The sequence below is a fragment of the Populus alba genome, chromosome 2, assembly GCF_005239225.2.
Source record: "Populus alba chromosome 2, ASM523922v2, whole genome shotgun sequence".
In the NCBI taxonomy this organism is placed as follows: Eukaryota; Viridiplantae; Streptophyta; class Magnoliopsida; order Malpighiales; family Salicaceae; genus Populus; species Populus alba.
This window is the reverse complement of record NC_133285.1, coordinates 9,916,745-9,943,941: the sequence shown is the minus strand read 5'-3', so window position 1 is coordinate 9,943,941 and position 27,197 is coordinate 9,916,745. Positions and strand designations below refer to the sequence as shown.

Here is a 27,197-nt window from a genome sequence, read left to right as displayed (position 1 = left end):
AAAAACCTTAATTATCGAAGTCTTTTCATTAAATAAAGTCTATAGGCATCTATTTTTGATTTATTTAATTGTGAAGTGTGATAATTAACAATTTTCTTTTTATTTTTAATTTTTTTTCATCGATTTTTTTCCTCCTTTTAACTTAAATATTAAAGAATGGAAAAACAAACTTTTGAATAAAAATAAAATTATTAAAAATTTAGGATTAGGTAATCCTTAGTTATACTGCTGCTGAGTCTGCACGTGCACATTGTGTGAAGGTGCTCAATTAGTTAGGGCTCTTATCATTCAAGAAATCTAAAAAATTATGTCTTTTCTTCATGTCTCGTTAAATCTAAATTATTAAAATTAAAATCAATGACTATGATTTTAGGCATAAAGATAATCACAAGTAAAGTGGGGAATGACATTGAGTATTAATATGAGTCAAAGTAAAGTTGATAATAATAATCCATATGATGAAAAAAATATTCAATTAACTGAAATAAATATTTAATTTTGAAAAGTCATATTTAATCGAAGGAAATTGAAAATACAGATTCTTAACTAATTAGATTGTGAGTTTAGCGTTATTTTTAAATTAAACAGAGTAACTTCTCAAAGATGTACTTATGGGAATGCTTATTTCGACGGTTAAGATCTTGCCACCTCGTATCAACTCCCCTCCTGAGCACCACCGAATTGGCGATTTCTCGTCTGCACGGATCCTTATTTGTACCATCGACCCCATCATCTCTTATACTCCGCACCCTCAACAGAGAGCCACGTTTCGTTGCAGGGGCATTTTTGTAAGCCAGGAGTAGGATATTTCCAAGCCTGGAAAAAGAACTTGCTGTGATTAATGATAGCATGGTTCGATATGTAGTTCCGTCATCACTGAATAACAATAAAAATCTCTTCTATCCATAGAATTCGTTTTCGACTATAAAAATTAGAAACAACGGCAAGAAAAGTAGGAAAAGACAAAAACCGAAAGCAAGCTGTCCAAACAACAATAATAAACACCACATGAGCTTGTTGTTGTCGAGTGGAAAATCTGTTTCCCAATTCCCAGCTCCGAAGAAATTTGGATTATAATCGGTTTATAAATGGGAGAATAGAGAGAGAGAGATCTTGACAGTGAGAGAGAGAAAGAATTCATTCGAGAATTAGATTGTTTGGAAACACAATATAAATTATATTTTTCAAATTTTTATATTTTTAAATTGTATTAATATTAAAAATAATTTTTTAAATTAAATTTTTTTTATTATAATATATTTTTAAATACAAAATACTTTAAATCACCACCATTATTATAATTCCACCCTTCGCACAAATGAATCAACTTGTGATTAATATTGCATTACGCTCCAATCAACTTCGGATCTTCTCTATATTTCGTTAGTAGTAAATAAATAAGAAAATAAGTAACTCTCCTATTTTTCTATGATTATATCATTAATTTTATTTTTTAAAATTTTTAATTTTTTTTATTAAAAAAATTAAATTAATATTCTTTATTGTTCTATTAATATTAAAAATATATTTTTAAATATTTTTGGATATAAAATACATTTTATAAAATAACCTACAGTACAATTATTATTATTAATAAAAATAATATCAATTTTTTAAAGTATTTTTAATTTAAATATTTATTAAAATAATATTTTATTTTATTTATTAAAATTTATTTTGATATCAATATATTTAATTGTTAAAAAATTTTAAAATAAAAAAATTTAAATTTTAATTAAAAGGAAGTTGAATCTCAGAGCGAAACAGTCCCATCTCTCTCGTATCGTGATTTTGACTTCCATAAATAATATAATTAATATTTATTATACAAAATCCAACGGCAGATTTTAAATCCAATAACTTTTGCTGATTTAACTCCTCAATATAATACTTTCTTAGCTGCCACTGCTACTTCACCTGTGCTGTATTCAATCTCTGTCTCTCTGTGTCTCACAAGCCACACCATTTTGTCTTTCCTCTTCTCTTTCTGACTTTGAACTCTCTTTTTATTCTCTCCTTTAATCGTTTTCTTAACTTGGTTCTCTTGCTCTGTTTTTTTTTTTTTTTTTTTTTTTTAAAAAAATTATTTTCTCTCCGGTGATGATCAGATCAGATCCGGAGGAGAAATATTTTATTAACCGTCCGATGTGTGGACTTTGACTGAGACTGTAAGATTTCTTCTGATGGGGCAGTGTTACGGCAAAACTACTTCTACTAACATAAATGACGAAACAACCATCACAATCGTTGCTTCCTCCACCGATCACAACCAGCAAACGCCGTTACCTTCCTCCACCCCGCGTAACGGCGTGCGCTCGTTGAAGTACTCGGCCAGTTCCTCCTCCACGCACCCGAGCCCCTGGCCGAGCCCGTATCCACAGGGTGTCGCCGCCAGCCCGCTTCAAGGAGTGTCGCCGTCTCCGGCGAGGTCGTCTACGCCTAGGAGATTTTTTAGGAGGCCGTTTCCCCCGCCGTCGCCGGCGAGGCATATAGCGGCGTCGTTGGTGAAGAGGCTTGGTGGTAGAGGGAAGCCGAGGGAGGGACCAATTCCGGAGCACGGCGGTGTGGAGGCGGAGCAGCAGCAAGAACAGTCGCTTGATAAGAGTTTTGGATATAGCAAGAATTTTGGAGCTAAGTATGAGTTAGGGAAGGAAATAGGAAGAGGACATTTTGGTCATACTTGCTCTGCTAGAGTTAAGAAAGGTGAACTTAAAGATGAAGCTGTTGCTGTCAAGATTATTTCAAAAGCAAAGGTACTAATTTTATGCTCATTTCAATTTGATTAGTGAGGGTTTTTTTTTTTTTTTTTTTGTAATTAGAGTATTAGATTTTATGTTTAACTTCTTCTTGCTGCTGTGTTGGGGCTAATTTTAGCCAGTTTAAAATATTATCGGCTATGTATGGCAACTCTTAGGCGTGGTTTAGTTCTGGTGCTGACTTGTAAGGAAACAAATTGATGGGGATGATGGGAGAATCACTCTCTTTTTATTTTTTTTTATTTTCTGGAAGTGGAAAATCCAATGATAATTTTGACGTATGTTTATCTGCAATTTATTCCTTCCATGTGTGGCGAGAAATTTGAAAGGCAGTCAAACTTAGATTGTGACATGGATGTGAATATTTTGGAAAAAAATGGAAGAGACATAGGGGAGTGTTTGTCAGTGTCCGAGACGAGGTATCTGGTTAGGTCAGCTTATGGTAATTCATGTCTTAGCCTAATTTTGTCATTGAAGAGAGAAGGACATATGCATTATAGAATAAATCAATCTCAAATTCTTTGATTCTTCTGTCTGGCCAGAGTTTTCAAATTTGATGTTACATATTGGAATATGAAGTTTTTGAGTAAACTATCCAATGTCTCTATTCATAGAAAGAATTCAGATACTTATAATACTTTCATGGAGATGCATTAAGTATTGTGCTTCATAGGTTTTAGGCATCATTCTTTGGACCATCAAATGCGTTCTGGTAGTAGCTTTTTTTAATTTTTCATTTGTAATAAGATATCCATGTATGTGTTTGAGTATGCGCAAATGCCATATAAATGTTATATTTCATGGTCCTCTTCTAATCTTCTCTTACATCTTACATTCATCTCCATGGAAAATCATTTGGTAATTAAACTGCGATCACTTATTATGCAAAGTGATAATTTGACCCTCTATAAATGCATGCTGTACCTTGAAATGACTTGCAAGCCATATTTTATTTAAAACTATAATTTCACTTTGTTGACCCTATTCTTTTACATATTCATAATCCTTTCAAACCCTTATTTATAAACCATATTGAGCCCTTTTTTTTTTGTAGGAGTTATAAAAAGGTTCAATTGCCAATTTGCCAGTTACTTGACACAGTACAAATACGAACGTACACACACTTATGCATGAATATGTGCTCATTGGTGCATGTGTCTGCTCAAGGCAATTGAAATCAAAGCCCCCCTTCCTCCTCCTTCACACGCCTAAAATGTGTAGCAATCTCTAGAGCTGGGAAATGTCCATTGTTTGTGCCAGTACAAATACGAATGTGCCCTCACATATGCATAATATGTGCTCATCGGCGCATGTGTCTGCTCAAGGCAATCAAAACCAAAGCCCCCCTTCCTCCTCCTTCACACGCCTAAAATATATGTAACAATCTCTGGAGCTGGGAAATGTCCATTATTTGTGCCAATGTATGCCACAAAGGCATAATGGAAATTCTGCGGCCTTTTCCTTCATTAAATGTTTCCTGTATATGACGAAGATTGAAGTTTTCTGCTTAAACTTCTATTTTCTAATTCCTAAGAAGTATCCTTAATTGTTTTCCTTGATAGCTTCGGCTATTGCCTCTTTTCTTTTATGTGCAGTGATCAGATTTATGAAATTTCTGAATTATTTTCTTAATTAGGATTAATTGCATTATGTATTGTGTAACATCTATAATTTCACAAGACTTATTTGGCAGATGACTACCACTATATCAATTGAAGATGTTCGTAGGGAGGTAAAAATACTGAAAGCTCTATCGGGACATAGGCATCTGGTCAAATTTTATGATGCATTTGAGGATGCCAATAACGTGTACATAGTGATGGAGTATGTCTTTTATTATTTTTTGTTTAAATTTATGCAAGGAACATAACTGAGCATTGTATCTTTGTCATTATTTTCTCTGGCAGTATTTAAAAATGGCAATTTTTGGATTTTTTTCCTGCTAGAAGCATTAACTTCTATTTATGTTGTATGATTTTGTCAACACATTTTAAACTTTGATGTCTAATGTTTTGGGGATTACTGTTTGCTTTTCAGATTGTGTGAGGGAGGGGAGCTTTTAGACAGAATTTTGGCAAGGTAATGCAATAAGTTTGCATGGTCTATGAACTTTTTTTTTTTTATTTTCTTGCCTTGGCCTCAAATTAAAATCATGATGGATGTTGCATGTGAACCTTTTCATCCATCTATGCTGGGTAGAACTGATTCAAATTCTATGTTTTGTTAAATATTCTCGCATGGTTGAACTGTTATGTACTCATATTAATGTAACATTTTCCTCTGCTGCAGAGGAGGAAGATACACAGAGGAAGATGCAAAAGCTATAATTGTGCAAATCTTGTGTGTGGTAGCATTTTGTCATCTTCAAGGTGTTGTACACCGTGACCTAAAACCAGAGGTTTTCTCCTTAAACTTGATGTGTTATTGTTTTACATAAAATAATTGCAGGCATTGGTGACGTGGGGGTTGGCAGTGTTTATGTGGAATTTTTCATTCCATACTCTTAACTGGATCCTCTTTTGTTACAGAATTTCCTTTTCACTTCTGGGAGTGAAGATGCTGACATGAAGCTTATTGATTTTGGTCTTTCCGACTTTTTTAGGCCAGGTAAGAAGCAGAGCTTCCCATGGTTTTTGGTCAACTTACATAAATCACTATCCTTGCCTCCGTTGCTTTACTCGTTGATTGATTTAGTTATCTTTCACTGAATGGGTTGGGTCTGTTGCCCACACTGAGATTTTAAGTTTTCACAGGATTTGGTTATTTCCTTGCCATATTTACTTGTTCTATGCCTGATAACTGGAATCCCATGCGTGTTGTGACAGCATTTTAGATTTGATTGTGCTAATTTGGGGTTTAACATTCTTAAGCTAAATTGATGCAGGCTGTGAAAATTAGTAACCTTGATAATATAAGAGCATGAACATACCTGCCATTTTTTATTTATTTCTGTGATATTTGTGCACATGATGATACAGGACAGTAGAGGAAGTAAACAAATCATAGAGATCCAATAGGGTTTTTCATCCAATCCACAAGGAAAAATAGAAGAAAACCTAGAGCTCTACCGGGTAGAAAAACTAAATTCATCAAATGGTACTGCCCAAAAATAACAATTAGGTGCGCACTTGAATAGGCACCAAATGAAGTTGGAAACTTCAATATTTTCTTAGGTAACAACAACATCAACAACGATAATAATATTAACTAAAGAAAAATGCTAGTTAAACTAAACTATATAAACTATTTTCCATCACATGCTTTTCTGGTTTAAAATACATGGCGTATAAATCTTTATGATTTTTGTATGTAGTAGTTGATATCTGAGAGTTTTTAGTGTTTTAATTCTGTGTGGTGTTTGCAGATGAAAGATTAAATGATATTGTTGGAAGTGCATACTATGTTGCTCCTGAAGTCCTGCATAGATCTTACAGTCTTGAAGCAGATATATGGAGCATTGGCGTTATTACCTATATCTTGTTATGTGGAAGCAGGCCTTTCTGGGCACGGACTGAATCAGGGATTTTTCGTGCAGTGCTGAGATCTGATCCCAACTTCGAAGATGTACCCTGGCCTTCTGTCACTCCAGAGGCCAAGGATTTTGTGAAGAGACTTCTGAACAAGGACTACAGGAAAAGAATGACTGCTGTCCAAGCTCTAAGTAAGTTGGTAATTCCTCTATTACTTTGTGAAAACATTCCCATGACTTTGACAAAACAATGGATACGCATGGATGGTTTTGCAAGTTTATCACAAGGTTATGGCATTCTTTTCTATGATAAGAAAGTGTCCATGGAGAATTGGCTGTGGATGAGTTGCAGTTTGTTAGATCAGAAGGATCCTTGATTTTCATTTTTACTGGATGATGGAAGATGAACCGTCCCCTTTGGAAGTCCCTCATGCAAATAAAGTTGAACAAAGGACTATTGCGTATGCTATTTGGTTGTGTCCATGTTGTTTAAAGGTGTCAGCTGGAGGTGGAAGTGGCTGAAATATTTTGGAAATATATATCACTTGGAATAGTTGGATGTTTGACACGTGTACAGAATTGGTCTATCATCTTATATTTGCATGGTGTATCTTACGTGCTTATTGACAATTCAGAACATATGATCTTGAGAAATTCACATCTACACTTCTTATTTCTTGATTTCTTTTAGCTAACAAAATCCTCTATTATTGCAGCTCACCCATGGTTGAGGGATGATAGTCGTCCTATACATGTAGACATATTGATCTACAAGCTAGTCAAGGCATACTTACATGCTACACCTTTTAAACGGGCAGCACTAAAGGTACCTTTTCTTTTCCCTCATGCCTGACCTTAAGGATTTTATACTGTATCTCAATCATGATAATGCAAAATTTTTTCACCATGGAGATTCAAAGCCTTCTGCAGGGAACCTTCAAACGTTTGGTGTCTCTAGTGTACATGCCCCCCCCCCCCTCCCTTTTCTTTTGTAAGGGGGTGGAGGGGGTATAGTCATAAAAAATCTGTTGCTGATAAGTTTTAAGCTGTGTGGATTTTATTATTTTTGTTAATTACCAAAAATCCATTGATCATTTGTTGGCTTCCTAACCCAATTTTTTTTTTTATTGAAACCCCCTGATATTATCTAAACTATTAAGAATTATCTTTTTTTCCTTTAAGGAAACAGAACCTGAAACTAAAATTAAATTTGGTTTGTTTTGTCTAAAAGTTAAATTAATAGCAGTTTTCAATGAAAGTCGCCATTATTTGTTAGGTATTAGTGAAGATTTGTCTGACTCTATTTCTGACCTATTTACTGACTCAACTGCTGTTTCTGATGCAAAAGGCATAATCATCAATGTAGCTGAATATTTGAATTCTGCTGAAGATTAAAAGTACAATGGTTGAAGAGTTAAGTTGATATTCTCTTTTGTATATCCTGACATTTCTTTGGATTTTCTTCTTATTGCAGGCTCTCTCAAAAGCTTTGACTGAGGATGAGCTTGTGTATCTTAGAGCTCAATTCAATCTGCTAGGGCCAAATGGTGATGGAAGTGTTTCACTGGACAATTTCAGAATGGTCAGTCACCGTTTCTATTTCAGTCAATCTCTGTAGTCTACAGGTTTATTATTGGAGTAGGAATGATAATTTAAGACTTCTAAAACAAAAAAAAAAAAAATGCATTTTTTTGCAGGCTTTAGTACATAATGCAACTGATGCCATGAGAGAGTCGAGGGTTCCTGAAATTCTCAATGCGGTAATCATATTTAGCTCTGCTAATAATATTATGACCAGCAGTTACTATCTTTGTATTTTAAGTTAAATGAAACCTATTTGTTTGTTAGAAAGTAATTTTATTTTGAAAAGTGGTTTTTTTGGAAAGTGGATTCCTGAAAAAGAAATTATTTTTCAATGTTTGATAGTCATGAAAAATGAGTCGGAAAATATTTTCTAGTGTTTTGAATAAGTTATGAAAAATGAGCTGAAAAATAACTTTTTAATGTTTTAATTTTTTTTCAAGTTTATTAAAAGAATGAAGATTAAATCTTACAGATAAAATTTGAAGGATGACATTAAAAAATAATAATTTCATAAATTATTTTAAATAAAATAAATAACAATTAAAATAATAAAGACCAAATCTTATAGATCAAAACGTTGAAAGATGATGAAATTAAAAAAAAAAAAAAAATTTCATAAATGATTTTAAGTAAAAATAAATAACAATAAAAATAATAGATACCAAATATGATAGATAAAAAAATTTTAATTAAGAAAATGATTTGAGAAAAACAAATAACAATAAAAAAATGAGGATCAAAGTTTATAAAAAAAATCAAATGAAATCAAATTCTAAGTGATGAAATTAAAAAAAAAGAGATTCAAAATAAAATATATAGTAATCAAATTTGATATAATCAACAAGTAATAAGATATTTTTGATTTTTTTACAATTTCTAAAAAACCGTTTTTGGTCCAAAATTAAAGGAAAATATTTTTCTAGAAACCAAACTAAATTTTTCTTTGATTGGAAAGTGTTATATTGATTAATGTTTTTAATATTAAACAAACACAAGAAAGCTTGGAAAACTTCTTTTCATGAAACAAATAGGGCCCAAAACTAGCAATATTCTATCTGCTCAAAAAAGATTTTTGCTTCTATCCACTTGAATTTCAATAGCTACACTGCCTCTTATTGCGACCAAGGTCTATTCTGATAGTCAATCCATTAAAACATATTAGTTGATCTGAAGATTAGGAATTGTTTTAATTTCTTCCCTTTTTCTCACCTCAAGGTTGATGGTTATCCCTTTTCAAATGTACCTCTCTTTCAGATGGAATCCCTTGCTTATAGGAAGATGTACTTTGAAGAGTTTTGTGCCGCTGCGATCAGCACATATCAATTAGAGGCTCTTGAGGGGTGGGAGCAGATTGCCTCCACTGCATTTGAGCATTTTGAACAGGAGGGTAACCGAGTCATCTCAGTCGAAGAATTGGCGCGGGTATATACAACTGCTGCTGTTTGATTTGTGTTACACTCATTGCTATTTGAATATAATTTTAAATCTCTCCGCACTGCAGGAACTAAATGTAGGTCCTTCTGCCTATACAATCATCAAAGATTGGATCAGAAGCTCCGATGGCAAGCTTAATGTACTTGGATATACAAAATTTTTACATGGCGTGACACTGCGTAGCTCAAATACGAGACACCATTAGTTTTTTAACTCTTGACATATAGTTTTTTTTTTTTTTTTTCAAAAAAATTGTGGCATTGGAAGATTTGGAGGGTTTGTTTTTCGTGGGTGGGGTTACAGAAAAGTGTGCGCAAGTGAATGTATTGTTAGCCGAGTCATTTCTGAGATTGCTGGGGCGAATTTTTAATTTATGTTTTTCCGTGGCGCATTTCTTATTTTTGCAAAAAGAAAAAGAAGGAAAAGAAGAGAAAAGTCGAACATAGTTTTTTAATAAATTAGTTTCAGTCTGGATTACTGCCATTATTCATCAACCTGTAGTGTTTGTATTTTTATTTCTTAAAAAGGGTTTTTCTTGTTTGTAAGATAATCGTTGGAATTTTGTTGTTGAATATAACAGGTAAAATTGGTTGACTGGAGCGGGTTTTTTTGTTTTTTTATATATTTATTGTTAAGCTCAGGGTGGAACTCTTGTGCTCTTAGTAAACCCTGTTGACACTCGCCTGACCTCCCTTCTTCACTCCGTTAGTGAACACAAAATGGTCGCTGTGGTGGAATGGAAGCCTCTTAAGACTTCTCCGAGCGGTCCCTTAATATCTCGCTATTGTTTGCAGATTATGTCATATTCTTTACTGGAGCTTCTATTGATCAAGATTTGAAAGAGATTTGTAATGCTTTGGGGATGGCTGTTAATCCATCCAAAGTCTAAAGGCTTTGTCAGTCCAGCCCTTAATCGGAGGAGGAAAGAGCGGCTGAAGACTATCCTGAATATTTCCTTCCAGTTTGATACGGGTAAATACCTCGGGGCTCCTTCCTCTATGTACTGGAAGGCACAATAGGGCATCATTTACTAATCATACAATAAATTTAAGTTTAAAATAAAATCAAAGAAAGGTAGTTACTAAATAACTTCAAAATAATAAAGATTCTTTATTATTAATGATGAATTATTTGTCCTAGGTTTTTGAACAATAAAAAAAAAGATTCAATTGTCTCTCAACAAAAAAGACTTAAGCAACCAAAATATATAAAAAAAAAAAAAAAAACACTAAAAGTAAGGCGAGAAGAATGCTTAAAAATATATAAAAAAAAAAATTGTAGGAAACTCTTCTTTTACCCTTTCTTTATAGTGGGTCATGGACGCTAAAAAGTCAAATAATTGATTTTGATAATAATCAAAATTAATTTTTACTATTATTAATCTTTGATTAACTACCATAAATCAAGAATTAAATCTAAATGTTTTGACTATAAATATGAAAATTGTTTAGGTTTGTTTAGGTTTGTAGCTAAAAAAATAATTTTTTATGGACCAAACGCCAACATTTTAGTCGGTAAAAAAAAAACCGTTGTAGTCCCAAATATTATTTTAAAATACATTCAAGCTCAGGCACAAGCCAAGTTGGGTCAGGCGTGTATTTGTGTGGGTTTAAGTTTAAATTTTACTTTGCTTAGGATCCATTTCCTCTAAAATTTTGGGTGTTCATTTGGGCTCAATTTTAATTTTTTAACTTTCCATTTTATAAACAATAAGAAAATTTGTTTATTTTCTATGTGGGATAAAAGTTTTTTATAGAATTTTAGGTTTCATCAAAACATGCCAACCAAGAGTTCTTTCACATTAATTTTTATTTATTTATAATTTGTTTAAATCATATTAATATTTCATATTAAAAAGTATATACTAAAAATTTTCAAACAAAATTTTAACCTATAAAATAAGTAAATATTATTTTTAATTTGGTTTTAAATGTGCCTTTTAAACATGCACTTAAAAAAGATTTCCTGGAACAAAACACAATGGATTTTCGCACAAAAATGGGGATTAGGTAGAGCATATCTTGAACGCAAGTTAATCATTATTTTTTATATTCAACCTCAAGATTAAATGCACATGTTTCTATGACAACTCCTGGATACATTGATTATAATTCTTAATAATCAAACGCCATGTGTAACATGAGCATGAAACACACTTGCCATTCTCCCGTCCTAGCTAGTTGAGACCTGGGATTTGAGGGTGTCCAGATCATGGAAATGTAGTGGTTGGCCACCATGGATGGTTGGAGGATTATGAAGACCAGATCAATTGAATTGACTCTGGTGCCTGCCTCCAGATTGTCCAGATAACGATATGTCCACAACAAAAACAGTTCTAATACTCTTTGGTTTTTTTTTTTTTTTTTTTTGCAGTAGTGGGCACATGATTTTGTGGCCCCTTTCAAATCTCCTGATATACCTTTTCTTTCGGTTTAAACATCTGTTCAAAGTATATGTTTGGGCTTCTCAGTAGCTACTCGAGCCATTTGCCTAAAAGCTCCTTTAATCGGGAGCCGAGTTTGGAGCCTTAGTGGGCCTAAGAACATGACGAAGGGAGACCAGAAAGGTCTTGTTCTGCAACCGAGCAATTTAAATTCGGCAGGCTAAGAAAAAGCAGGAACTTTAGGTACATTAAAAGTACCAAAGCACTAAATGGAGCAATCATTAAAGGGAAAGTTTGGACTTGACAAACCAGAAGACCTTGCTTTGGAACATATTCTCCAAATTAAAGGGTGATTAGGAATACGATTCAAATTGTGTTTTTTTTTTTTTTTTTTTAATTTTAATTTTTAAAATGAATTGTTTTATATTTTAAAATTAAGAATAACTTTTTTTAAAAAAAAAAACTATTATTTTAATAAAAAAAAAAATACTTTAAAGCCACAGTTAACACACTACAATCCTAATCATATAAAATTGTCACAAATGTGGTCGGAAGAACTCTTCCAACTAGAACACTCCATCTTTTTTTCAAGTGGATGGAAGGTGTCGGGATCTCACCTTATACTTTTCCTTACGGCTATATTGCCCGCTTGACTCTGAAACATTCTTGTTTAATTCGAAAAAACCCTCAGTTTTCATGATCACAAATATTTTATGTATACCTGTGTGTGTGGCAGGTGGGACTTTCCATACCTCACACAATGCTTGCTAAAAAGAAAACAAATAAATAGCATCAATTATCGATAAAGTTGAATTAGAGCTTAGAATAGCATTGTCAACTGGTTGACCTCGCAAGTGCAGCAATAAGAAGTTTTATACACTAATTACAAATTGCCCATAAAGACTGTTTAATTTGATTCTTTAAGTTAAAGGGAAATAGGATTAAATATATGACCCTGATGTTATTTTGTGATCAAACCATGTTCTTCAAAAGAAATATGAACACTTGTTTTCTTCCAAACTTTTTGGTTCATCACCTTTTTTTTCCAGGAGGAAGTGTCATATCAGCCAAGATTTTATGAGGAACTCTTTCCATACTAGTTATTCTTATTGATTCCATATAACTATACCTTCAGCCACAGTTATTTTTATTTTGAAACTATCATTATAATTGAAAGTTTTCTGAATGATTAAATTAAAAAAAAAATTCTTGTTTAGTTATAGATCAACTCTTTAATTAAGCTTGTATCAACACCCAACACATTTTTCTATTAATTAGAAAAAAGAAAAGAAAAGTTGTTTCAAAAGTTAAAAGGATTGTATATCTTGATAGTTAAGAATACGTATATTTTTTATAATTAAATTCTGAAATCAGTATTTTATAATTTTTTTAAATGTACATAATCGATATAATTTCTCTTAATTTACATTATACATAGAAACATGTTTTTAATATCATTAGAACAAACAAAGAATTTGATATCGATTAACGTTATTTTACGTATTGATAGTTTTATCTCGTCTCTAGCTAGGTATTGGATTAAAGGTAAAACTCATGGGTAGTTAATTTCTTGGAAGTAAAGTGTCCTGTATATCTTTCTATATTCTTAGCTTCAAGAAATCGAATCATATGCAGGTTTTAAAAGGCAAAAATACACATGAACTTGGAGTTATATTGCATCCCTTTTCTTTTATTGCTTATATAAACTATAGGAGTTACGATCGAGCACTTGAATTTGAGGTTAATCACAATATATTATTTAGACAAAAAGAATAGCATTGATTCTACCGGTGTATAATTATTGATTTGATTTGATTCCACTAACTATATATTATTTAGTACTTTTACATGATGGGACGCACAAGTTGGGATAAATTAATTGGGTCTTAATGGAATATTTGCAATTATTTCATCAAAACAAATTGAAGAAAATAATATAACAGAGTTTTGTGTAAATAGGAGGTTTGGCCTAATATAGCAGCCATCCTCTCGGTATATATGAATAAGATAATATATAAAAGATAAGGGACACTATATTACACAAAATAACTCTATAAAAAATAAGTATATTATTTTTTATAATACAACACATTCCATAATATACCTTCTCAAACTAAAGGTGGGGTATCCACATGAAGCTTGGATTGTAAATGAGCAAAGATAAAGTGAGACAATAGCTTAGTAAGAAAATTAGCTAATTGGTCATTGAAGGATATGAAGTGAATTTAATTTTAATTTTTTTTGCTACTCTATCACAAACAAAGTGATAATCAATCTTAACATGTTTTATATGAGCATGAAAAATTAGATTAACAGATAAATAAGTAATATCTAAATTGTCGCACCAAATAATAGTGACAGAATTAGGAGAGAAGCATAAGTTTGACAAAAGATAGTGAAGCCATAGAACTTTAGCAGTGCCATTAGTTAAAGCTTTATACCTAGCTTCAATGGAGAAGCGAGCAACAATTCCTTGCTTACCAGATTTCTATAAAACAGGAGTGGTGCTAAAAAATAAAAGGTAAGCCCCGATAGACTTATAATCATCAATACAATCAGTCTAATTGGCATCAATAAAACCATAAAGTGCCAATGAATAACAACACAACAAGTAAGGTGCAAGCCAAAAAAAGTTGTACCTTTAAGATGTCACAGTATGCTTTAAACATCAGCCTAATAACCTTTAGTAGGAGCATGTATAAATTGACAGACCTTGTTTATAGCATAACATATATTCAGCTTTGTAAAGGTCAAATATTAAAGAGCACCAATAATTTTGCAAAATCAAATGGGATCCGAAAACAACTCACCAGACTGCAATCCAAGCTTATAAGCAAAAGCCGAAGTATCAACAAGCTTGTGCGATGACATACCAACTCAATAAAGGATATCAATAGCATATTTATGTTGACTAAGTATGAGACCTATACTAGTAGGAGCGACTTTAATTCCCAAAAAGTAATGAGAAACACCCAAACCATGAAGTTTAAACTCTAAACTCAACGAAGTAATGACATGTTGAACCAAAGTAGAGTTAATTCCAGCAAGTAAAATGTCATCAACATATACAAGAAGATAACATATATCATATCCCACATATAAGGAGGTATCAACATTAGAAGACTGAAAACCAATAGAAAGAAAAAAGTCACTCAATTATATGTACTAAGCATGGGGGGTTTGTTTCAAGTTATAAAGAGACTTGTGAAGATGATAGATATAAGTAGGCAAATTAGGAACCACAAAACTCATAGGCTACTCCATATAAACCACCTCCCTAAGTGATCCATTGAGAAATGCATTATGAATATCAAATTGTTGAACATGTCATCCTTTGGATATGATAATAATGAGTACTAACAGAATAGTAATAAGTTTAACCACAAGACTGAAAGTTTTTTAGTAATCAATTCTTTCTTGCTGAGTGAACCCACTCGCAACCAAGTGAGCCTTATAGTGGTCAATACCGTCATCAGCTCATCGTTTAATTTTATACACCCACTAATAGCCAACCTCATTCATAATAGGATCAAAATGAACCAATGATAAAATACCATTTTCATCTAAAAAAGTAATTTCAGATTTTATTGCATTATACCAGTACACAAATCGATTAGCTAACTTAAAATTAAGTGGTTCAAGATTAGGAGAAGATGTTATCGTGATGTTAAAGACAACGAAGTGTCAGAAACCAAACTTAAATTAGCTGACCTATTTTTCCGTGGATGTAAAACCATATGTTGCTTCCAAGGTGCTAAAGGGAGATTAGATGGGAGTGAAATGAATTGTTGTGGAAGAGAGTAATTAGAGAAATCAACAACGAGGTCTATACAAGGCGTGGATTGAGAAAAGGCACTAGAAGGAGAAGAAGCACTTGACAGTGAAGTTAGAAATGCAACAAAAATAGGTGAGTTAGACTGAAACGATGCTGGTACGACAGAACCTGAACTTGGAGAATGATCAAGAGACAATAATACAAGTGGAGATAATGAAACTAATGAGGAGGTGGGGGAGGATTGAAGGGGTAAGGTTTTTCGCATTGAGAAGGTAGTAAAGGAAGAAAGGTTTGTAGGGAGTGTAGGTATAGACATAGAGGAACTAATATGGAGAAATCGATCAAACTCAATACATAGAAAATGATTTTCGTGAAAACAGACATGACTAGATATGTAAATACAATGAGATGACAAGTTAAGATAATAATAGCTTAAGTTAGATGAACTATAACCTAAAAACACATATGGAGTAGAATGATAATCTAACTTATAAGTATTATAAGGACATAGTAAGGAAAAACAAAAACAACTGAAAGTACACAAAATATATAATTAAATGGTTGAGTAAACAAACATTCAAATGACAATTTATTATGTAAGATAGGTGTTGGCATGCAATTAATGAGATATACAGAGGTTTCAAAAGCATAACTTTAAAATTTAAGGGGTGTTTTACATTGATAAAAAATAGTAAGATCAATTTCAACAATATGTCGATTTCTTGTCTATGGTTATTTTTTACAACATGCATGGCCTTCTTCTTATGTTTTTACCTTTTTAAATAATTTACCTACAACATCATTCACTAAATCATTCTTTAACTTATATGGAGATGACCATGTGGTTTTTCTTGATGATGAAGGTAAATCAGTCCAAATCTCCATTAATGAAAGAGTTGGTTGTTCATATCACAAGACATTTATCTTTATGCATATTTTAGAGCTTTTGTCAATGATTGCAAACATGCATAGTATGATTAATCCATGTTTAATTAATTTCATAATGGTGTTTGTAAGTAGATCACTACTTAATTAATTGGTAATTACTCAAGATCTTATATAATATTCTGTGATATTTATGATCACTGTTTTTAAATACTAATTTTTCTTTCCCATAAGCTTTCAATGTGTTTGTTAGTATTTTTTTTCATACTCGGATATCCTCATACCCTTTTAAAGGATGAGACTATTCTCGTTCGAGGTTTTTTAAATACTGATTTTTCTTTTCCCATAAGCTTTCAACGCGCTTGTTAGATTTTTTTTTTGTTCTTACCTGGGTATTCTCACACCCTTTTAAAGGGTAAGACTAGTCTCGTTCAGGGTTCATGATTGCCCTTCCCAATCAAGTGTATTTTCCTAATAATCAAACTTGTGTTCTCACCCTTTTAGGGATATAGCAGTGCCTTAACCGCTGAACTAACACTTTATTGATGCTTGTTAGTATTTAAAGTCAAATAATTATGTTTTTTTTTTAACTTACAAATTTCTTTTTCTTTTTCCAGTATTCATCATCTTTATCATCACTTGACCAATACTATTGTCATAAAGGCACATGCTTATAACCAAAAGAGGCTCTTCAGCTTTAATTAATATGATATGGCCACCAAAATTTATATTTTCTTAGTTTCAATGCTTTTCTTCTTTTTTTTCCTTTCTTTCTTTGTGTTTTTTTTTAACAAAATTATGATTTTTAACCACGTTTGACTTCTATTTTACACGCATCTACCAGGTCCATAAAAATATAGTGTAACCGAGCCTAATTAAAACTTTTTTTTTAGATTATGTGTCGAAAGAGAACATGCTGAATGGATTTAATTGAATCTAATTGGTTCCTTGAGAGCAATTTTTTTATTATAGTTTTAATGGAGCAATTAGAACCTGGTTTGTAATCCACTTTATTATAGTGTATAAACATCACTAACCAACAAAAACAAATGTTATCTTTAATAATGGAATTGCGACATTCAAAAACAGCTTCCTTTTAATTATATATTATCTCTTGAATTAGCTTAAGTCTGCATATAAGTTTTTTATGATTATTGGAATTGATTTAATTATAAAGTATACGAGGGTATAATAGATTGCTCTAATATTAACATCAAATCAAGACTTTAAGCATGACGTATCAGCTCTTTTAGTTTTGATTTTTTTTTTCTAATCTATATTTGTTTGCTTTTTATTTTTTATTGTTTGCTTTTTGTCTTTGAATTATTCTGTTTTTATTCTTTATATCTTACTTCTAACTACTTTTTTTGTTAGTCCTTTCAATGTATAGACTTTTAAAAAAAAATCGTTGCTAACATTTCCACCTTAAAAAAAGAAAAAGAAAACCTTTTTGCAAATGGATCAGAAAAGGGACAGCAGAAAAGCTTAAATTCAAAATCATGCAAATATTTGGAACTGATCTGTGGTTTTTATCTTAAAAAATAAAATAAAAATCCCGAAAAAAAATAGAATTTCAAACAACAAAGGCAATGAAATAGAAAAGTTAAATATTATCCAATAAAATGATTCCATGGGGATATTTATTTGCTTCGCTAGTTCATTATCTCAGTGACCAGGAATCATTATCAATCATATTAAATGAAAAATTCAGGAAATGGGAAATTACGATGAAGTCCTTGTCCCTACTAATCTTTTAATTAGGCAAATAATTGAAGCTTTATCTACTATACACAAATTACCAATGACATTAAGCATATCCAGAACAGTCAAACCCCACCAGTCCATCACTGGGCCCCGCAATGCTCTGTGCTAGTCTTCAACATCTTGGAGCTGTGACATTTGTGTACAGCCAAAGATGCCAGTGAAACTGTGTCGTTCCCGAACCATAATATCCAGCCCTCAATAAATACTACACTGTAGAAGGTTCGAAATCGGTGCTATTTGGCTCTTCTGTTCAAGGCTTCCATGCAAAGGTGCGTCTGTCCTACAGGAACTACTCGTAATATTCATCAACCGAAAAACTTACCTGACGTGGAGGGCACAAACCACTGGCTATTTCTTGACTCCACAACCCTCTTCACCTACCCAATTCAATGCGGTCCATGGCTCCAAGCAGCAGCAGCCACTACCGTATTGTTTTTTTATATTCACTCAAGGTATTTTTGCCAGCGCGGTCCAACCACGTATTTTTAAAGAGTTTTGAATATTTTTTGTGTGAAATTTGATGATGTTAAAAATGAATTTAAAAAACAAAAAGATGTATATTATCGTAATATATTTAACCTTTAACGCTGTCTCAGAGCACCCCCTAGCGGTTAAGGTGCTTTTGCTGCAGTTATGGCTCCATGGATCAACTCTATCCTTCAATTCAAAAAAACATGCTGATTATTCTATCCTTTTACCATTTCCAATGTATACAAGTAAAACAAACCACTAGAGATTTTGAAACTGCTTGACATTATCGTTTCATTTCCTTCGCGGGATAATCCACTATAATTAGTATATTTCATCAAAAGGGAAGGAATTCTTTGGTAATAAATTCAAAGAAATCAAGAAAGGTAATTATGCGTTAATTATGGTATAGAGTAAAGTTTACCGAGTACAGGAAAAGTCATTGCAGATACGTGAATAGAATTCTCGGGCTGTCATTGTTGAGTGCTGCGTCATGATTGTTCAGTGTTTGTGAGCGATCATTATTGAACTAAGCAAGAAAAGTTAAAGTCTTAAAGAAACTTCTATGTATGGCCCTACCATTGGTTAGCCCTGTCAATTCTCTCCTTCCCTGTGCTGTACAAATGATGCCATCACCAATATTAAAATTTTCAAAGGGTCATCTTCAAGAAAGGAAAAGAAGGGAAAAGAAAAGGAAAAGAAAAGAAAAGCATTTACTTCTGCTTTTTCGATCGCACATTTTGGTTCCTAACAGCAAAGAAACGAAATCAATTATACAATCGCAACATCATTTTGTCCTCGTCATGATCACACATCATCTTTATCAGCACCATCAACTTCCTCGTCGTCCAGCCATCAAGGTCTATCGAGAACCAGAAAGAAAGAAAAACTAACCTTAAAAAAGGAAGTCCTAACTCTAGACATCCGAATAAAAAGACTGAACCTAATTCATGGGGTTAGGCCTGTGTGGCACCACAACCCACCACGATCTTTTCATGATATACTAATATCAAACCCTAAAACACCCAACATGGTGATGATGAATGGACTTTTCCTTGTCAATCATGCCTTGGACGTACCTAAACTCCTCCACATGACAAGGGATAGTGATGGTGCCTTTTTGATCAAAACCATACTCTTCTTCTGCTTCCTTCAATAACTGTATGAACAGTGGGTGATTGAAGTATATGACAGGCACCACAAATCTCTGTTGCTCCTCTCCCTGGCCCACCTTGATTGCCAGACACCCTTTCGGAACATCTCTCGCCTGCTTCTTGTGATGGTGATGATGAAGATTAGGCAGGTGGAGGTGGAAGTTCTTTAGGCTCTTTTCTCCACCACCCATAATCATATTTATATCTCTACAAAAGAAAAGGAAAAAAAGAAAGAAAGAAAGAAGAAGAAGAATAAAAACCCTAGAGTTCTTTCTTCTTTTGATGACTTTTCCCGATAAAAACTTAGTACAGAACAAAGGAGCATGGCCATGGATCTGCTATTATGGCTTGGTTGGCGAGGGCTAAAGAAGAGTATGCAAGGGACATTGGTATGGTGGTCAAGGTTGATATATAGAAAACCAAACAGCATATACAAAACCAAAAAAGAACAAATATATGGGAAGAGTGATGGAGAGAGGCTGCGAAGGTAGGGTTTTACTTGTTTTTTAAACAGACTTGGATTTCTATACGTCTGATTAATTAAGATATTGATGATGAAGCAAATGATGTTTCTGTTAACGGGCGAAATATTTGGTAGTGTTTAGGATTCCTTCAGTGGCAAAGGTGTAAATTTGGGGAGTGACAAGGGGCAAGACACGTGGACAGTGAGTAGAGAAGGTGGGTACACGTGGATGGAAACGAGGCTATGAATTATCAGCATAGCCGACAATGAGGTGTCGTTTGCAGTAAGGCAATTGTAAACGACAGGCAATAGCAGGGGTTCGACATGTCCATGTAGACCGTCAAGATGTATCGTCAGCTCGTTTTCGATGAAATTAATAAAGGGATAGTATGGTAGCGTTTGAGTTTGATTATCGTACAAGGGGAGAAAAAAAATAAAGGTTGGTTGGGATAGAAATATATGTAGATAGTTTATTGTCTCGGGATAACATAAATGAAGACAGTAGAAATAAAAATATAAATACTTCTTGTTGGAAAGATAAATACAAAGATATAAAAATAAATATTAATATAAATTTTTATATTGAATTTATGAATTTTAAAAACATGAAGCACGAGAGAAAATTTTTCTATAGATAATTTTTTTTTTATCCCAAAAATCTTCATGTAAAAAACTGTTAATTTCATACTTGTTAAACTAAGACATGTAATGATTTATTATTATAGTTTTCAAAACTTGATTCGGGTTTGACATGGAACAAGACCATTGTCATAAATCAGGAATATGAACTCGGGTCAACCTCAATTATTTTTTTGAAAAGCAAATCAAAACGATGTTGTTTTGACTAAAAATGTTTTTTTTTTAAGAAAAAAAAAAGAAAGTTAATGAGTTTTTCACTCAGGTTTTGAAACGGGTTATGGGTTAATCTAGATTTTTGATAGGGTTACGCCAATCAATCCTCCCTCTATTTTTTTTTTTAATTCAAACCAGTCAAAGCCCTAAGTTTTTCGGGTCCCATGACAACTTGTTGAGCTAATTTGGATTTTATAACTAAGATTATTATACTATTATTAATTTTGACACTCACAGTAAGCTAAATTTTATATATATATTCTTTAAAAAATATATAAGTTTGACAATAATACATATTAGGAGTGAAACAAATTTTTTATGTTTTATTTTTTCTTATCTACCATTGACTAAAAAGGATACAAAGAAAATAATTTTATTTTATTAACCATTATTAAACACAATTATGTTTTTTTCATCTGTTTTGTCTTTTTTTAAATTGTTTCCGTTGTTGTCATAATCTATTTTTGAGTTATTCCCTCAAAATTTATCATTTTTCTTTTAAAATAAAAAATAAAGTAATAATAGCAAGAATACTAGTGATTTGGCAAAAGCAAGTTTAGAAGGATTCCAAATGTATAAAAGATTCAAACTATAAATTTGGATTAAATAGAGCTTAATCATACTCCATTTAACTCAAGACTATAGAGACAATGCGAATTTAAAGTTAAATTAAATGATTATTGGACGAATCTACACAAAAATTATGCTTAGAAACACAATTTAGATTTTTTATAAGCCAATTTGATATAATCGTGGGCCAGATTAAAAGTTTAATTATGTTTAAGAATTAATTTGGGTCAAATTAAATGATTTAATTAAGTGTAAGCATTTAATTATACTTTAAATGGGTCAAATTAATTTTATTAGGAACTTAATTGGTGAGAAATTAAGTTTGAAAGCTCAATTTGAGCTTAATTGAGAAGATTGAAATTTTAGAGGACCAAACTTAATTTTTTACAATGTCAATTGCTTGAAATCAAGGGTAAAATTATTTTAAAAAATAAATTTTAGGATCAATTAGGGGTTAAATTAAAGAAATTCACAACTAAGAACGTTTTGGGAAAAAATATTGAATTCTAGGGACTTAATTTGATTGAAGACATTGGTGAAATTAAAGAAATTGAAAGTTTAATTGAATTGAAGGTCAATTTATATAAATCCATAATCAAGGATCAAAATGAATAAGACGCTAAAATTCAGAGTTGATGTTGAAGTTTCGCAGAGGCAAAATTACATAAAATTCAAAGTTTAAGGCCAATTAGGAAAGAAATAGAAAGTATTTAAAATCCAAATGATTAAATTAAACTTTGGTCAAACCCTAAATTAAAACTCCAAATCCAAAATGATGCCATTTTAAAGAAAATCAAGATGACGTGTTGTCTAGTTACTATTTATCATCTTTTCCTTTTCACCCGCAAAAGCTGCTCGAGTGGCTACTTTTTAGGAGCATTTAATGCTTCTTCTCTCCATTAAACTGGGTAAAACCATATACCACCATGATATCCTAACATTGTATTACTCTATAGAGTAGGTTTTGCCGGCTAACCACCCTTACAACCACCTCCAAATAGCCAACTTGATTAGTCTTTAGCAGCCATTTTTCACAAACTATAATGGCACCTTTGAGCCAACGGTTATGATCCTTTTCACTTGAATCAAGGATCAAGATTTTCCCCTAATAAAGATAATATATACTTCTACCATCCCTTATAAATAATGATGGATTGTAGGCATTGGAAAACAAGAAATTAGAGGCTAAAGTCAGAGAAAACCCGGCTCCCTAGTTCTTATTTCTGGTAGTCTTCTTCCACTTCTTTTCCTTCACCGCCGTCGCAACCACCAACAACACATCGGACTTCCCAACAATATCAAGAACACTAACAACAACTCCTTTCCTCCAGTCAGACAAGTTTTCTTCTTCCTTTTCTTCTCCAAACCCATTCATAATGATTATTGCCACTACATGCAATGCAATTTAATTAACGTGGTCGTTGGGCCTCGGGCCAGCAACCATGTGGGCTCGGCTGGACCCGATTCAACCTAACCTAGATGATTTGGCCAGAATAGAGAATAGAGAGAGAGAGAGAGAGAGAGAGAGAGAGAGGTTGGACCTTCTATAGGCCCAACCCTATTGGATTGGGCTTTGGCTACAAGCCTAACCCAATATTTAAAAAAAGAAGGGAGAAAAGGTTGTTAGGGCGCTAGTCAACCTAGCTCAACTAAGTCGAGTTGGACCCGTTTTAGCCCAACCTAGATAGCTGGGTCGGGGTCCAGCCCACTTAATAAATAAATAATATAATAATATTAATATATTTTGAAAAATATTTTTTAGAAAAAAGAAAATGAATTTCAAATTTGCCCAAAGAGAATTTTAAAGATATTTATGGATCCTTTGCATGTTTTTCAACTATTTTACATAATATTAGGTTGTAGACTTGCACTATAAGATATAGACCTGGTATTAAAAATACCGAATTTCTTCAAATATATATTTTTTTAAATTGAAATTTCAATAAAGTAAAGAAATTTAAATTAATTTTCTCTTTCCAAGAAAATAAAAAATTTGTTTTGTCTGTGTGGATATGACCAAATTCTAAAAACCTTTCATGCATATTTTCTATAAAGAGATAAAATTATTTTTATTATATTTTAAAAAATACAAAATGAATATTGTAATTCGGTTTATTATTATCAATTAGTATTTAGTCAAAATACAGAAAATTCTATTATAATTAGTTTGTCATTTGGAATGCTAAAACTTAGCTATATCTAAGAAATAAATATATAAGTCCGACTTTTAAAATGATCATGATTTAATCCAATAAGATAGAAACTTATTTACGAAAGGGAGATCTGCTTTGAAACTTGGATAGAAACACGATTTAAAATAACAATCAAACAACAATGTAACTTATTGTAGATAAAAGGGTGTGCTGGGGTGATGTATTTTTTACCTTACACAATCATTCCTTACCTAGACTTTCATTAACCTTTAGATTTTTAGTTACCATAACATTAGGTGTTACTTCTAAACTTTATAATATAATTTTATAATTAAACTTAAAACTCTCTTTTCACGCTTTTAAAGGTTGATTTGTCATTCGACATCATACACATCACTATAACAATTTTAATCTTTTTATCCCATTACAGTAACTAATGAACATAAAAGGAGGTTATTTTTCTAACTAAAGAACAACGGTTTTTTGTTTTTATTTAAAAAGGGACGGTGGACCCTGCCCCAGAAAAAATTCTTACTAGCTTTTAAATATATTTTGTCACATTCATATAATATTATATTTGATCAAATAATAATATTATCATTAGATTTCAAATCTTTTAATTTAATTAATTTTGTTTCAAATATGATCATTATCAGATTCTATCCCCGTACCAACCCATCTATTATTTCATAACTTGTATACAAACACTTTTTAGTAATGTAAAAGATTATGTTTTTGTACATTTTCATACTTAGTGTCATCAATTTAAGTTTTGTTATAAATCTACTATAAAGACTCTTTTCTTGAGTTAACAATATAAATTTTTTGTGATAATTTTTTATTTGAATGAAATAAAAATAGTATTTTACAAGTAGATTATCTTATTATAAATTTTATTTTTTAATTTTTTTATGAATAATAGTTGTAATCTTTATTTATTATTTATTATTTATTTTATATTTTTCAAGAAATTCATTTTCATTCTCAATAATAAACATGTTTTTAAATGTTTTATTAGAAAAGAAAAATTATTTTCCGTTAGTGAACATACCTTTAATGCTGTAGTGATAGTTGTAGCCTCTTCACACGTTAAATCTTAGATATTGCTTTCTAGCTTCTCTCACTTGAAGGAAGATATTTTATTATTATTTTAAATTTTAAATTTTTTAGATTTGATTTCTATAATTTTAATTATTATTTATTTTATTTGAAATAATTTATAAAATTATATTTTTTTTTTCAATTTCATTCTCATTCAACTTTTTAATTTGGAAGATTTGTTCCTCATTATTTTAATAAACATGAAAAAAATAAAATATTAATAAGTTATTTTCCAGTTTATTTTTCATGACATAACTAAATATTAAAAAATATTTTTCAATTTATTTTTCATTACACCACTGAATATCAAAAAATAATTCATTTTTCTATAATTTACTTTCTCAAAATTAATTTTAAAAAAAAAATTATTTTTAAGTAAACAAATTGGTCTAAATAACAATTAGATTTACATAAATTACGTTCTTTTACAGCTTTTTATCTTATGACTTGTTATTATTAATTCAATTTAAGTTATATCAAGGTATTGGTTGAAGAAATTCTTTTTCGGACATTATCATTTGGATGGAGAAATTATAAAAATAAATAAATAATAAAATCACCTATTCACACATAAATAATTTGTACGAGACTCATCTGAAAAGATATTTAATGTCAATATGATGGAAAGATTGATTGTCTTGAAGTATTTTGTCTTGATAAACATATGATATTCAATCTTGATCTGATTGAATTACATTTCTTATATTTTTATCTCATCTTTGGATGCTTGTGACCGTCCACTGGTGAAAAACAACTGAGAGTAGAATGAGAATCCTGGGACTACGTCCTTTGCACGAGCTCAACTCTTTTGGTTCGAACATGGTCGGGAAGAACAGAATCAGGCACAGGATAATATAACCCTCGGGTCCCGTAATCAGGCTGGCTGCATTTCATTGGAGGGAGGGAGTAAAATAAAATAAAAAATAGGTGTAGTGTGCTATACATGCACAAAATGAGAAAGATTTACATGAGAAATTAATAGTATATCGAATATCTTGTACTTTGTCGTCGCTTCTTCTTCTTTGAATCGAGAGCAAGTCGAATCATTCTTGTAAAACCGTGTTTTTTAATATATTTTTCACGTGAAAACACATATTATCTAGCAAGTAGAGGGAGACCCATGAGGGCAGAAAGATGCAAAGTCAAGGAAGTGGAGACCGGAAAACCATCCGAAGTGGAGGAGTGTGATTTGCTTTTTGAAGAAAGAAAAAAAGAAGAGATAACCATGACATGGCTTTTGCATCCACGATAGCCATGACATAATGGCTGCTGCTGCTGCTGCTGCTGCATGGCAGCAACCGTTTCGATTACAATGTCTACAAAAACAATAATAATTATATAATATACTAAAAGAGATTAATATTTTACTGATTTTACTGTTTATTAAGACAAATTATTTTAGATCCAAAAATACTGCTTTGACGAACCATTGCACGTAGCCAGTGAGATTTTAGTTTTGATGGTTACGTGAAGTGTCAAAGGAATTCGGTAGCATTTGGAAACGCGGTTGAAACCGCATTCCTAAAAAATTTGAAATTTTTTTTGTTTTTGTTAAAATTTAATACGGTTTGTATTTTTTGGATCGTTTTGATGTGTTGATGTCTAAAATGATTTTTAAAAAATAAAAAAAATATTACTGGCATGCATTTCGGCATGAAAAGTTATTTGAAAAGCAACGGTGTCAAACACGCTCTTCGTTGATCGGTAATTTTAACGGTCTTTTACTCTGTTTCCCATGGGCTTCTATTGTAACCTCGGTGTTTTTTTTCTTGGGCCCGACTTACACTTTTGTGGAGTTCAGTTCATATTTCTTAAGGAAACACCGATCCACAAACTTGCTGAGCCCAACACTATTGCTAGCTTAAAATCAATTTATAGATTCGACTCGTAGTGGGCCTGAATCTAGTGCTTCTATCGGACTCTTTTCCTTATTCTTTTTTCTTTTTTGTTAATTACAGAAAATGTAGAAGCGGGTCTAGGGCTTATACCAGGACTCCATTGATTCAACATATCCGCAGGGTTCCATCTTATCTCTACCGGTCAAAGCTAAGTCTGTAATGATCATGGTATGATTAGAATGGCGAGGCTACTTGGCCACCTGAGATCTAATGATTGAACCATCAAATGATGAATCCCTCTAGATTCTTTAATCTATGGTTTCTACCCCCATGGTTCAGGTTTTCCTAATGCTATCCTTATTATAATTTCTAAGATTTAATTCTACCCTTAACTATCAATAACGAGTGGAAAACTCAGTTTTGTAGGCTATTTAATGAATAGACGTGTGACATTGAAATGTTTTTAAAACTATAGGATAACATCTAAAATGTTTTTATGAAAAGAAACAGGACACAGTAACTTGCAATCCAATGGTTCACGAAAACAT

The 27,197-nt window shown here is 31.9% G+C and overlaps 2 protein-coding genes across 3 annotated transcripts; one reads left to right on the top strand and one right to left on the bottom strand.

Moving 5' to 3' along the window:
- The first annotated feature begins 1,883 nt into the window (after positions 1 to 1,883).
- On the top strand, positions 1,884 to 9,737 carry LOC118063504 (CDPK-related kinase 3). Of its 2 annotated transcripts, none has more exons than XM_035077559.2 (11): positions 1,884 to 2,753; positions 4,450 to 4,580; positions 4,794 to 4,835; positions 5,046 to 5,154; positions 5,285 to 5,363; positions 6,121 to 6,417; positions 6,942 to 7,051; positions 7,700 to 7,807; positions 7,923 to 7,985; positions 9,064 to 9,231; positions 9,311 to 9,737. In XM_035077559.2, the coding sequence occupies exons 1-11, from the start codon at positions 2,184 to 2,186 to the stop codon at positions 9,446 to 9,448; spliced, it is 1,815 nt and encodes a 604-aa protein (XP_034933450.1). In that variant the 5' UTR covers positions 1,884 to 2,183; the 3' UTR covers positions 9,449 to 9,737. The 2 variants fall into 2 exon arrangements, with proteins under 2 accessions (XP_034933450.1, XP_034933451.1); XM_035077560.2 differs by having other exon boundaries at positions 2,564 to 2,753; positions 4,437 to 4,580.
- A 9,475-nt stretch (positions 9,738 to 19,212) lies between these two features.
- Positions 19,213 to 20,243, bottom strand: LOC118063503 (auxin-responsive protein SAUR32). The gene has a single exon (XM_035077558.2). It carries the CDS (start codon positions 19,867 to 19,869, stop codon positions 19,528 to 19,530), a length of 342 nt encoding a protein of 113 aa, XP_034933449.1. The 5' UTR covers positions 19,870 to 20,243; the 3' UTR covers positions 19,213 to 19,527.
- Between the last annotated feature and the right edge of the window lie 6,954 nt (positions 20,244 to 27,197).

What these genes read in the sequence shown, in the direction of transcription:
- LOC118063504 (XM_035077559.2), top strand. Translation starts at nt 2,184, where the DNA reads ATGGGGCAGTGTTACGGCAAAACTACTTCTACTAACATAAATGACGAA. An exon ending in ACCGTGACCTAAAACCAGAG is followed by an intron (nt 5,155 to 5,284) that starts GTTTTCTCCTTA and finishes CTTTTGTTACAG; the next exon opens with AATTTCCTTTTCACTTCTGG. An exon ending in CAGTCGAAGAATTGGCGCGG is followed by an intron (nt 9,232 to 9,310) that starts GTATATACAACT and finishes TCCGCACTGCAG; the next exon opens with GAACTAAATGTAGGTCCTTC.
- LOC118063503 (XM_035077558.2), bottom strand. Translation starts at nt 19,869, where the DNA reads ATGATTATGGGTGGTGGAGAAAAGAGCCTAAAGAACTTCCACCTCCAC.